Source organism: Magallana gigas, chromosome 9, assembly GCF_963853765.1.
Source record: "Magallana gigas chromosome 9, xbMagGiga1.1, whole genome shotgun sequence".
Lineage (NCBI taxonomy): Eukaryota > Metazoa > Mollusca > Bivalvia > Ostreida > Ostreidae > Magallana > Magallana gigas.
The window spans coordinates 16,559,222-16,572,385 of NC_088861.1; the positions used below are offsets into that span (position 1 = coordinate 16,559,222).

The following is a 13,164-nucleotide window of genomic DNA, read 5'->3' on the forward strand; positions in this document are numbered from 1 at the left end:
TGATATTTAAGTGACTGTTTCGATCAGGTTAAACAAGATTCATCACTTTATAAAACATGACTTATTAGAATACTGCATACATAAAAGCATGTAAAACAAGAATGCTGCATACTTAGAAGCATATCTCCAGACGTCATCCGCCAATTCATTTAATGACAATGCATTACTATACCGTTATGGACTGGATATGGGCAACAGTTTACAATAGTATGATTTTTTTAATCTAAAGACACAAATGTAGCCTTAAACCAAAAGCAAAACAATTTTGTTTTGGTATCAGTAGATCTAGAATTATTCATGACATGAAATATAGACTTGGGTTCATATTCTCACTAGCGACACAGGGAATTTATTTAGACGTTTTTAACGTATCATACATATGATATGAATATTGAACTAAATGCATAAAAAAATGACTGAACAGCCACAAACGTACAGGTACAGAAACACCTGAAGGTACCAGTTTTCAAATGTAACTTTGGTTATACTCAATGTTAAGCACAAAACATTCACAAGAATATCACTATGTCGATGTATCTGCACGTCTATATGATGTTCGTGTACACATACATGTTTGTATTAATTTCCTTTCGGTTCTGATTGCTCCCAACTCTGTACTGATTTCAGACAAATAATACATGTATAAAGTAGTGTTTCTAAAATCCAGCTGAGAATGTTCTTTTGCGTCCAGTGGCCATTATCTTTATTTGGTCTGAAAATATAGTACATATAGTACATAATTTTACTTTGGAGGAAAGATCATGTATTGTGAACATGGTTTTACATGTATCTTGTAATACATGTACCACCATAGCAAAATTCATATTGTAATGTCTGTTGACATAAGTTGATTTACTCGTTTTTATACTCTCTCTCTCTCTCTCTCTCTCTCTCTCTCTCTCTTAAATAAATAAAACATTCTATAAAATTCTAAAATAAAACAACTCCAAAAGACTAGACTAGTCTCTCTATATAACTTACGAATAGCTAATGATGCACTGTTAAGGGAGCCCCGTCTCTTTGGAGGGTGCGGTTTCATGTGATGCATGTCTAAAATAAACACATTTTGTTGACTACACTTTAATAACTAAAAACAACAGAATCAAATAATGCATTTAATTTAGTCATTTACCATCTAGGTCACAATTACAAGTTTTATAATAGTAACTAAGATATTATAACAATAGTGAAAATATGTTTCAATTAGAATTACTTTATCCGTCGACTTAAAAAAATTGTTGTTGACTATTCTTTGAATAACACATCTATAGTTGTTCAATCGTCGTGAATTGTTACCCCCCCCCCCCCCCTCTCCATAAAAAAAGAAGAAGAAAAAAAAGAAAAAAGGGAAACTTATTTAAGTTAAGGTTAAATATAATTTTGTACAAAGCTAATTATTCTTACCGTAATATATAACTGAGTTTAAAATAATTAAAATCTTTAAGAAGGCTTAATGCGCAACAAGTGAACCATCACGTCTAAAAGTAACTACCTTTAATTTTTAGATATGATTAGTTTAGCCATCAACAATTAATCAGTTATAATGCTTTCAGCTTTGAAAATCAATTTCTTCCTATATAATAATCTTTAACAAATTAGCTCTTCCTCTCAAGGATATCAATAGAGGCAACAAATGGACACGCCAATCCTGTCCTCTTAATGGTCATGTAAAACTTATTCTGATTCTGTTAAATCAAATGTACATGTAGGACTACTTTCGTTTTTAATAATTATAGACTAAACCAGCTAGCTAAAAGATTTTCAAACGTGGCTTCTATACACTCCAAGTGATAATTGAGACACGTTTCTTTCTATTACATGTATTAAACTTTTAACGAAAGGTGTACAATCTTATTTTTAACTTGGGCTTAAGCAAACATTTGTCATTCGATACGATTCATTGTACTTAAATGTTGTATTTTAAGATGTTATATTCTCTTAAACATCTTACGAATATTTGGTAATAGGTTGATGCGATCTTCCTGTGTGTCAGTTTGATCCGCTGTGTGATCTGTGAACAAGAACAATTACATCATCAATAAAAAGAGACATCATTGACCAACGTGATAACAGAAATTGTGAATGTACAATACAAAAAATACAATTAACAGTTGGCAGGGCTTGTTCATATATAATAACTATATAATTACATTTTTTATGGCACTTCTAAGTAATGTTTAATTTATCCATATCCAGTAGAGTTTAGACTCTTTTTCCTGCTTTTTGTAATCCTCAATATTATATAATACAATGATGAATGCAATTGATAGCTTTATCAGAACCCAAAATCTATATGACACATATCGATAAGCTGCATTGTTTTTTTTAGAATCGTTAGCTAGAACATTCTTTATATAGTGTTGTACATGTACATGTATATGAAATTAATGAACAATATATTTTTAAGGAGTAAAATAATAAATATGTATATGTGGAATATAACTGAAGTAAAAACAGACAGAAAATTTTGTGACAAAATCTCTCTCTCTCTCTCTCTCTCTCTCTCTCTCTCTCTCTCTCTCTCTCTCTCTCATAAAATGAGCAATGTAAAGATTATCTTACGATTACATGTATTCTCTGACGTATGACTCTGTTCTGCTTGTGTCTCATCTAACTGAAATACCTCATCTAATTCATCTGTAATAAAGATAAAGCATGCCAAAATAAATACAACAGAAGTTTTTTTTAGTGAATGCACAATACATGAGGATAGCATTGAATTTCAACACCACTGAAAAATCTAATCTCCTAGCATAAAGAGTAATGTTTTTTTTTCTATAAGTATTTAACTTACTGGAGCTGATCAAAGCTTCATATTCATCTTCTTGGGATGCCCTTTCTACGTCATCTCTATGGACTGTTCAAAAATTATATTATAAAATGAAATAGAACACACACTAACACTAACACAGAAATTGTAAACATGAACACACTATTCTTTATAAAATACTTTTATTCATCAAATAAATGAAGAGTGAAGTTCAATTCATCATATAAAGACTCTAGAAAAGACACTTCTTTTTTGTTAGAAATTTGGTTACTCTGTCCCAAGTTTCTGCTTCCACAACTTTTTGATACATGATTCATGATATATCAATCATAAACACATTTGTGCTCAAGCAAGATTCATTTACTAAAATGTAAACACGACATAAACAGTTCCCGTATGATAATGATGAAAAATTGTTTGAGGAGTCCTGAGAGTTTCCGAATTAATAATTAAAAGATGTCAGATTTTCTCCATAAAAATCCTCGTAAGGACCATATATTGATTTCAACTGGTGTTTTTTAATGGCATGACAGGTATGTGTTTTTATTAAGAAAATCAACATGGAATTATTAAAACGGTAACTTGGGACAGACTATAGATACATGTAACAGTTTTATCGACTAGTTTTGCCGTACCTTGCCCAGAGTTCGCTTCAAGTGGCACTGAACTTGTGTTTTCTGTCTTATTGTTGGTGCCTCTTCGTTTTCCTGTGTAGTAAACATTCGCCCATTATCTAAATCATCTGACTGAATCGATCAATGTGTATAATACATCGTATGTTTATAGTACTTACTTTTACAAAGTAATACCACGGCAACAAAAATAACCAAGAGAAATACCAAAACAACAGCAGTTATAATGCCTATAAGAGTTCCCCTGAAATGCCAAAATACACATATTAATCATTTTTAAAATATGGGCCCACCAATTTTCAGGTTTTCTCTATTATTTCAGGAAATTAACATACTTAGTAAAACAAACATAGTCAGTTTTTTATAACATACAATTATATATGTCTTTTGCTTGAAATCAATAAACCGTGTTCAATGAAGGAAATTATTATAACAAATTATTAAACCTAAGGTATTCAGACTATTAACAAGAACACGTTTATGTGCTCAATATATAAATGCCATCCAGATCATACAATATTGTTTCTGGACAAGTCGACATAAAGATCTGACCAAAAAAATGTAAAAGAAAACTGACAACAAAATGTAAGCATTATTCAGTCGACGCCACTTGCTTAGTCGCCATGCCTTAAGAATTAAGACGACATTTCGCAGACCCTACTGGTTAAAAAAATCGTTGATCTGGCATATAATGACTAGTGATTGACATATATTGACTTGTAAACACTTGATAACCAGAAACTTGTTTTCTTTGTCATTATAATAACTATTGTCAGAGTAATATATATATATATAAACTAGTGTTGTCATAACTATGCCATAAAAAAAGTGTTTGGCTGATATAATCTTACGCGGAGAATGATTCCTCGGTATTTGTCTTTGACGATGTTGTTGTAGGAAAATTTGTTGTCATATATTCAGGCCTCGTACTCATTGTAACAAGCATATAGCAATCGGGATCTGTAAATTACAATATTACTAAATTAATAATTATATTCTTCTTTACAATTTCATGTATATCTTGTGAAGGTGTCTCTCTGTTTGTAAGTGTTCATTACCAATTTCTTCACTGCGACGTTTGTTAACGTTCAACATACGTTATGCACATCAGGCTATACACTAAATGAAACACACTGTGAAACTACTTACATATGTAATAGCACTTAAGCGTAAGGATAAAAAAGATCCATAAACATTTATGTCACAATTGCGATAGCGACATAATAATTTATTATTAATTAAAAATAGTTACATGAAAACAATTTTTATTCATAAACAACTCCCTACTAGGATAAGCTCATGCTCAACGGGCATTCAGATGGAAAAGAATATTATGTTGGCCGATGTAATACATGTAAGACACATTGAGGTGTTCCCATTACACCTCGAGTTAAATACTTCTGTCTACTGAATGATCAAACATGTAGTAAATACATGTACACGTGTATAAAATTTGCCCTTACATTTGTAGGCTTCCCATGAGTTGTACATATTGGGACATCTGGGGAAGGGTTCTTTGCATGGAGCTGATCTCTGGTCTTGGATTACTCCACCAGGAACGTTGAACTCTACGCAATGTCCTTAAAACGTAAAAAAAAAACACAATAAACAATTTTGAGGTACATTATGAAACATCCATTAAAATTGACAACTACAAAATTTCTTAATGTAAATAAAATTGTTACCAAAAATTATTCTTGAGGGTGCGCAGACTTCCAACGTTACATTTCTGTAACCGTTGATCACACAGTGGTATCGGAACTTTTCAGCTGTTGTACAGTTTTGCTTTGATGCTAACCTGTCACAGTCTTTCATACGGGCAGCATCGTCCCATTCTGCTTTGGACGATGGACAGGATTTCACGATCTCCACACTATTGACGGCTTTTCGACAGTATCTGTTTACACCTGTACACAGCTTTGCAAAAAACATTAAAACAATCTTTATGCGCTATATTAAAATTTTTTGCTTTGAATACCAAATAGACAATGAAAACTAGAGATTCTAGTACAAGTAATATGATTTAGAAGTAAAATAAGATATAAAAATTGGTACTTATATATCAAAGTACATGTAGCCTACCTGCACGAGCAGCAACATCGGCACTAGAAGTCTAAGGTAAACAAAGCTCATTTTGACAATTCTAAAAAAAAAAAAAGAAAAAAAAAAAAGAAAAATTTGAATTTCAAATTGTGTTCCGACTTGAAGTCAATCGTGTTTATTGTAAGAATCGGTGAAACACTAGTTTAGCTTTTACATGTACACATAGTTGCATACATTTGGAAGCTTCTAAATTATTTTTCATACATAAATGAATACTATGATAATTCTTAACACATTCATTGTAACAGCCATCCTTAATTTGCAGGGTTGAATAAAAAAGGGTCATTATCATTTATACATTGTAGTATAAAATTGGTAATGACTGTCTTGATACATGCAGATCAATTGCAATTTGTTCTTTTTCCCCTTAAAATTGCTTTGCTGGCTTTAAAACTATAGGGTATTTATGTAGAACTCTCCTATGCGGGGAGAAAAAAAAATCCAACCTTAAACGTTTGCAAAACGAAACTAAGGTTTGTGGTGTCACTTGTCTTTCTTTATTGTTTTATTTACATCTCAGGACTATCTTTAGCATTCGAAATATTGTAGGTAAGTTGATGCTAAGTTTGATATGATTTTTGTTGTGTGTACTTTTTAAACATCCAATTACGACGCGTGTGTTTTTGTAGTATAGTTTACGTTATATCCTGTTACATGTATATAGTTTGTTCATGATATTTGGTGGATATATTATATAAAAGACATACATTCCATTATTTTTATTATCTGTTTATTTATTTATTTTATATATGCATTATTACATGAACATTTGCTTAATTTACACTTCTCAACTTTAAAAAACTTCAAAACTAAAAAACTTTTTAAAAAAATTACTGCACTCTGATTAAAAATTTTACCCAATTATGTTTGTTTTAATACAAATATACTTATACTCAAACTAATTTTAAAATAAATTTTCATTTGAACCATTTCAACCTTTGAACTTTTTCGTGGTTTAGATAAACTGTTTTATACAGTCATGCAGAGGATAAATGTGTTTTAGAGGTTTTTTTTAATCCATTCTGTATTCAGAATTCATCTCTCAAACGCTTACATATACACTTTAAATGTTGTTTTGAATAATGAAAATTTCTATGTGCAATATCATAACCATTATGACTTTTGTATTATGTGACATTAAAAGTATCTCTAAAATGGTAAGAATTTTTTGTAGAGTAGGGGCTCTTATTGAATAATGGGAAGGGGGGGGGGTAATATTATTCTAGTTGCCCATGCGATATCCTTCAGTTGCCTATGCGCTTCTTCTCTATCCCATTTTTCTTTAACTCAATTTTCAAATATAACGCTTAAAGAACTATTATAATGTGTAGTATATAGTAAATCAATAGCTGTTAGTGATCTAATACAATTGTCGTCATACCACTTTATTTCTATTACTCTGAGAGAATGTGAATAAATATTTACATCTACCAAGTATTATTCCCTCTATTTCTTACGGAAACTTATAGTTAATTCATATGATAGCTCTATAGAAACAGCCAGACTGATATCTACACACCCTGTTTATCGATTGGTCGGAATTTACAGCGGCTGAAACTGACAAGAAACTGACAGGACTGAAATGATCTAAGAAAAATCACAAACTGCAAGAAATAATCATGATAATGTTAGACTCAAAGTCTTACATGAGACGATTTGGCTGTTTCTTTCAGCGAAGGTACTTATGTACATTTAATTAAGTGTAATTCAGTGAATTTTACTTTTCTTAATCAATTAATTAATTAGCTAAGAGAAAGATGTTGCATGTAATATAAACAACAAAATGCTTTGTTTGATGATTCGTGCGGGTTATGAAGGTAGCGATCACTGCAGAAAAACAATTTACATAACCCGCTAACGCGTTAACTAATAAGTAAAACATAATATTTCATTCTACAAACTTGCATTAAGTTCAATAAAAAGGCCTTAAAAAGCCTCATGCAATATTAAACCCACTGTGCTGATTACCTTGTTTTATGAAAGCATGTTTGATGGATTGACAAATGATCATTATGCAATTGTTTTTAAATACACACGTAATAACATCCTTATTGAATTTGAATAATGTGTTTCATACATTTCCAATGTAATTAATGATTTAAAACGAGAAAAATTCAAATACCTGTACCTTAAATGTTTCTTAACGTACGTTGGAATCCCCCTCGACTAAAATTAAACACACATTTAACATACCGTGACTTTTTAAGAAATGCATATCGACTTAGATTTTTTTTACCAATGAATACTTCCATCACGATATATACGCTATGGTAGGAACAAAATAATTATATGATATAGTTTTATAGTCTTCGACCTCCGACATTCCCGAATTCCTAGATCCGCGCGCATGCCACGAATCAAGAGATGCATTCAAATGCAATTCTTTGCATTATGTAATGTAATAATGCTTTCAAAACGTGTTCATTTCTTGTGAATTATAATTAGAACTCAATATCACCGCACTCGTAGACTTTTTCTTTATCTACATGCATGTTGTAAGAATGTATATCGCTCGCGCACAAATTTAAACATTTTCTATTTTTAGAGATTGGAATTCCCCTTTACTAATAAAAACATTTTGTTAAAATCTTCGAACTTCGCATCGAAAGGGACATACCCGAACAACATACTACTAAGGAGATACGATTTTTTATTCAATAAAATGCATGTTTGTTTATTTATGTTTTAAACTCCACTGAAACATACATGTACATGCGGTTGCAGTTCTCTCATTTGCAGCATGTATGTAGGCGATCGATCGGTAATGGGTCGTTTTAGTACCTAAGCGTTTCGGTTTACTTTTAGATACTCCTTAGGAAATGAAAAAAAAAGAATCATCGCCATTACATTTTTAGCGCGACATCACGGAAATTATAATATTATAGATATATTTCCTCGGTTGACCTACATATGAACAGAACTGTTACATGTGCATGCGTTATATGTCATATAACAATCCATCTAAACAGCTTATAAAAAAAAAAATCAGACAAGTACTGTATCCCTTGCGAACTTCCAGTGTCCAGGCGCGATATGTTAATTAACTACTAGAAGAAATATTTATTATGAGTGTTTAATGTTTAAAGCAGTATCTTATATAAAAAATAAGCGATATTCTTAAGTTGTCTAGTATACATGTGCCTTTTCTCTATCATTTTTTTTAAAAACTCTATGTTCAAATATTACGCTTGATGAACTATTAGGCTATATTATATTGTGTAGTAAAAAGGGGGTAAATCAATAGCTGTTGGTGATCTAATACCGTGGTAGTCATATATCTTAATTTCTATTACTCTCAGACAATATTAATAAGTAATTATATTTAGTTCTACAAGCGAACATCAAGTTTGATAAAAAATCTTTTAAAAGCCTTACAATAATAATTTGACTTGATTTTTATCTAGGTTTCAAGTCATTAAATATGCATGTTCCCGTCCTAACAGCACATTCAAAAGGCTACCTTAAAAAAGACATGATAGTTGTATATCCTTGTGATATACTAGACAATAACTAGACAATAAGTAATTGTTAGCGATTAGTTACATTTTATGCCTATCTTATACACATTAAATAATGGTTAAAATTAATATTTTATCATATGTAAGTATATTGTAACCTGGTAAAATGTAGGTGTATGTGAACATACCTTTACCTGAACGTTGGAATTCCCCTTGGCTAAATATAATCTCCATCAAACAAACAATTTAATGAAATGAATGAGGACGTACATTTCTTTAAATGATCAGTTCTATCATTAGTAAAGATAAATACGTAGTAAAATAATCATTATATAATATAGTTTTTTTGATCCCATAGTGTTTCTACATACCTTTATCGACCGGGTTATATAATGATACGAAATGCAGTAGACACTTCAAGCGGTGACAGTATGTTTCGCTACCTATGCGAAACGTGAGGACCTAGAAAATGCCATTTAATTTTAAGAGGAAAACGCCACAATAATTATCCTAGCCCATTATTCCGGCGATAAATATCACATATAATTATCCTGTTAATCGCCTTATGTAGACAAAACAACATGTCATTGGTAATAATTACTTTTTGATATTATATCGTTATTATTTTATAGGATTGTGTATGCTTCTTTATCATTTACACGGAATATGTAAGAAAAAAAATCATTTTCAAGAAGACTTTTATTCTAGATGTACAATAAAGATATTGTTTTTGAACGAACAACAGAAGTAAACGAAATTTTTAACAAAACTGGAATATGGAAATATGTTTAAGGAAATGAAAAACCATTTTTTTTTATATCTATGACTTTTATTACTTGTGCAGTTTTGTATTTTTGCTAAGCAAAATTTTCTTATAGCTTTTCATCATCTATTATACATTTAGTATACATAATTCGATCAATTGCTATCAATTGGCTTGATTCTTTTAATCTTTGAATATCCCATAGAGGATAAATCAGTTCAAAATTAATTTAAATTAATAATTGTGAATTCAAGTTGATTGTGCCAGACATACCTCTAAACCTAAAAACAGGAAGTTATGTTTGTTTGAATGATAAATTACATTAACATTACATCCGTCTCGAACATAAATGTATTTCCTGATATTTTCTAACATGTTTCCTGGTTTTCTCTGCCGACAAATGGACGATGTTTCAGTTTGTGACTTTAGTTGTTTTTTGCGATTTATTACAATTCATAGAAAATCGTATATGTCCAGGGTACGAGCTTTCAAAACTTTTGTTAAAAAACCACGGTGATGTATATACATGTATGTATGTTTAGGATATATTTCGAGTTATTACTTGTATTAATATTTCTTTTTAGGGTCGATGGGGATGAATGTTGTATTGGTTACTCGCTAAATAAAACAACGGGGAACTGCGAAAGTAAGGATACGAACTAGTTTATATTATTACCAAACAAAATCAACCAATTATATTTTTTTAAAAATGACTATGATTCTAAGATTTCACTTAAAAATGAATGCAAATAAGGATAAGAACAAGTAATAGATATTTTACCCAATAATTAATGCATGCGGATAATAATTGTACGTGTATAAGGGAAATTGTGGTGTTTAGTATTTAATACGGGGCAATTTTAGAGTGTCCCATTGGCTACCATGGCACCGATTGTTCAACGAGATGCATTTACCCTACCTATGGAGAAGACTGCCAGTCGGAATGTCTGTGTTCTAATGAAACCTGTCATTTTTCTCTTGGGTGTTTGCCAAACACTGGAACTGTTACAGAATATCAAGAACTAAGTACGTAACATACGCATTTATCGATCAAATAACGTGTAAATATAGATAATAAAATTGAATATGTTTTCGTGATAAAGTTACGAAGGGGTATTTTATTTATTCCACACACAGGTTCATCAGGAAAGTATTTGGAGAGTATAGAGTTTTCGTCTCCAACCGTCGAAGACGGCCTGTCAACAAGTACTCATAAATCAAGTGAATCTACACGTGAAAATTTACCTCAAAACAACGATTTGTTAAAAAACAATATTGTTATTAGCCTATTAGGAATATTTGTCTTCTTTTTCTCTGTATTTGTAATGTCTTACATCTATCTCAAGTGTTTCCGAAAGAAATCAATTACGAGTGTTATAAACGCCAGTGAGTCGCAGGCTCAGTATAAGTCATTAAACATTAATCTAGTAGAACCCGAAAATACAGTACAACCAGAACCCAGTAGACGAATAGAAATGGATTCTGCATACTTATTACCGGTGTTCAGTCGTAATGAAGACAGCGAATTTGAAATAAAATTCAAAAGTGACAAACCGATACTTGATACCAATATGCATAGTTATGAGATTACGAACAGACATGAATTAGCGGATATGGTGGATAATGTACACGATCATATCTATATCGAAATTACAAAAGACAATACTGATAATACAAGTACAGTCGTTGACAGTTGTGAGGAAAACAAAGATCAGTTACATCTACAGAGCTTCGACCAGATTTAAAGGTTATGTAGTATACCTACACTGTTTACAAAAAAATAGCTTAAGGAAGGCGTGTAAATGAAAGAACATAACTAATTTCAGATTTCTTGTTTTTTTTTTGATTGTGTGAAATTCGGAAGGTTTTATTGAATGATAGAGTTCTGATTCTATAGTAGATAGAGAACATGTACTCTGTGTTATCTATATTAAACCAAAATTTATATATGATATTGAACAAAAACAAACGGTGGTGTCCAAGTAGCGCAATGAACAATGCACCCACTTCTCACTGCTGCAACCAGAGCTCGATCCCCGTATTATTTATCGACAGTAGTTTTATGTGAAAGGGTATGGTGGTCGCATACTTGTAGCAATGGGTTTTCTCCGGACACTTTAATTTCTCCCACATCACTACCCTGCTTGCCCTAACTTTGATGGCAACGAAAGATAATTAATATTAGTTGTAGACATATTCTCCACTAAATTGCTGTATTCATGAATTTAAATAACAATGAGATGATGTTGACCCTCCACACGTTTGAATACTAGTCTAAAATTAGCTCTCGATATACGTGTTAGATTGATATTCAAAAGGAGGCATTACTTTCACTTTCTTGGCAGGAAAATGAATATTTTTTATTGTTAATTAAAAAAATTTTACGTGATCGAATTGAGCATTTTACAGCATGAAGTTAATCAAAGACATGCATCTAAAATGGAAGCAAATTAAAGCATGTATAGCTTTAATTGCGATCTTTTTCCGCATTTTGTATTAATGAGTATTTCAAAGTAAAAGATAATCGAAGATTGTCGATAATTCTAGATCAGTTTCCTTATATCTGTTCCATTCATTGAAAAACTTAAAACACATTTGAAATAAGGGTTGTCTTCCTCGATCGACAGTTGTATTATAATTATAACAAATATTGTTTTCTATAACCCAAAGAGGAAATCTGACGGAAATATGAAATAATTGTTGATGATTTTACTTAGATCTATTGAAATAATTATTATGTTGGTTTATAGTAAAATACTTATCGTCATTGTTATCATCATTGATAATTTAAAAATGAATAGACACGTCAATTTAAAAAAAATATACATAATACTTTCATTTGTATTGTTACATGTAGTTGCAGTGCTAGATTTTGTTTTTTTTGTTTAAGTCCCATGCCATGTAATTTATTTCTTGTGTCCTGACGAAAGGACTGGTTTCCTGAAAAATTAACAATTTCAAATGTTCTTGGCGTTAGCCATATTCAGTGCTTTATCTATTCAATTAACTTGCTAAATATCTTTATATTACAACCGACTATTTAATGATATAATAACGATCCATATGAATGAAACGAGCTATCGTCAAAATGTGACCAATGTATCTGTCCAGCATTGTGAATGCATCACGCAGGAAACTCATTCTATCATGATAACAGTTTAGAGCTTTACTCAATGATCATTTTGCTGCCCTCTAATAATCCAAGAGAGAAACGTGTATAAACTGGTGGGCTTTTCACCCCGTAAGCATTGCTTTTAAGATGAAGAACTAAGTCACATGCAAACGTTCAACAAACAGATTTGTTCGTGTTTATAACAAGGTAGTTAATTGTTCATAATTTCATGTTACCTTCAAAGTCCTCAAACGTCCAACAATAAATCTAATTGTTATACTTTCATGTTAAATACTGAAATCTGATTGGTTAAGACGCAGTTAATA

The 13,164-nt window shown here is 31.1% G+C and overlaps 2 protein-coding genes across 3 annotated transcripts; one reads left to right on the forward strand and one right to left on the reverse strand.

Moving 5' to 3' along the window:
* Positions 1 to 276: 276 nt before the first annotated feature.
* Positions 277 to 9,421, reverse strand: LOC117691711 (uncharacterized). The gene is made up of 12 exons (XM_066072021.1): positions 9,335 to 9,421; positions 5,485 to 5,545; positions 5,088 to 5,319; positions 4,866 to 4,982; positions 4,254 to 4,362; positions 3,564 to 3,646; positions 3,406 to 3,477; positions 2,795 to 2,857; positions 2,563 to 2,637; positions 1,952 to 2,011; positions 982 to 1,050; positions 277 to 712 (listed from the first exon to the last, which is right to left on the reverse strand). Exons 2-12 carry the CDS (start codon positions 5,533 to 5,535, stop codon positions 657 to 659), a joined length of 987 nt encoding a protein of 328 aa, XP_065928093.1. The 5' UTR covers positions 5,536 to 5,545; positions 9,335 to 9,421; the 3' UTR covers positions 277 to 656.
* On the forward strand, positions 5,940 to 11,487 carry LOC105348124 (uncharacterized). Of its 2 annotated transcripts, none has more exons than XR_004603381.2 (4): positions 5,940 to 6,054; positions 10,311 to 10,372; positions 10,591 to 10,752; positions 10,864 to 11,185. XR_004603381.2 is itself a non-coding variant. In XM_066072022.1 (4 exons), exons 1-4 carry the CDS (start codon positions 10,134 to 10,136, stop codon positions 11,469 to 11,471), a joined length of 903 nt encoding a protein of 300 aa, XP_065928094.1. In that variant the 5' UTR covers positions 10,067 to 10,133; the 3' UTR covers positions 11,472 to 11,487. The 2 variants fall into 2 exon arrangements, 1 of the variants encoding a protein (XP_065928094.1); XM_066072022.1 differs by lacking the exon at positions 5,940 to 6,054 and adding an exon at positions 10,067 to 10,204 and having other exon boundaries at positions 10,864 to 11,487.
* Positions 11,488 to 13,164: the final 1,677 nt, after the last annotated feature.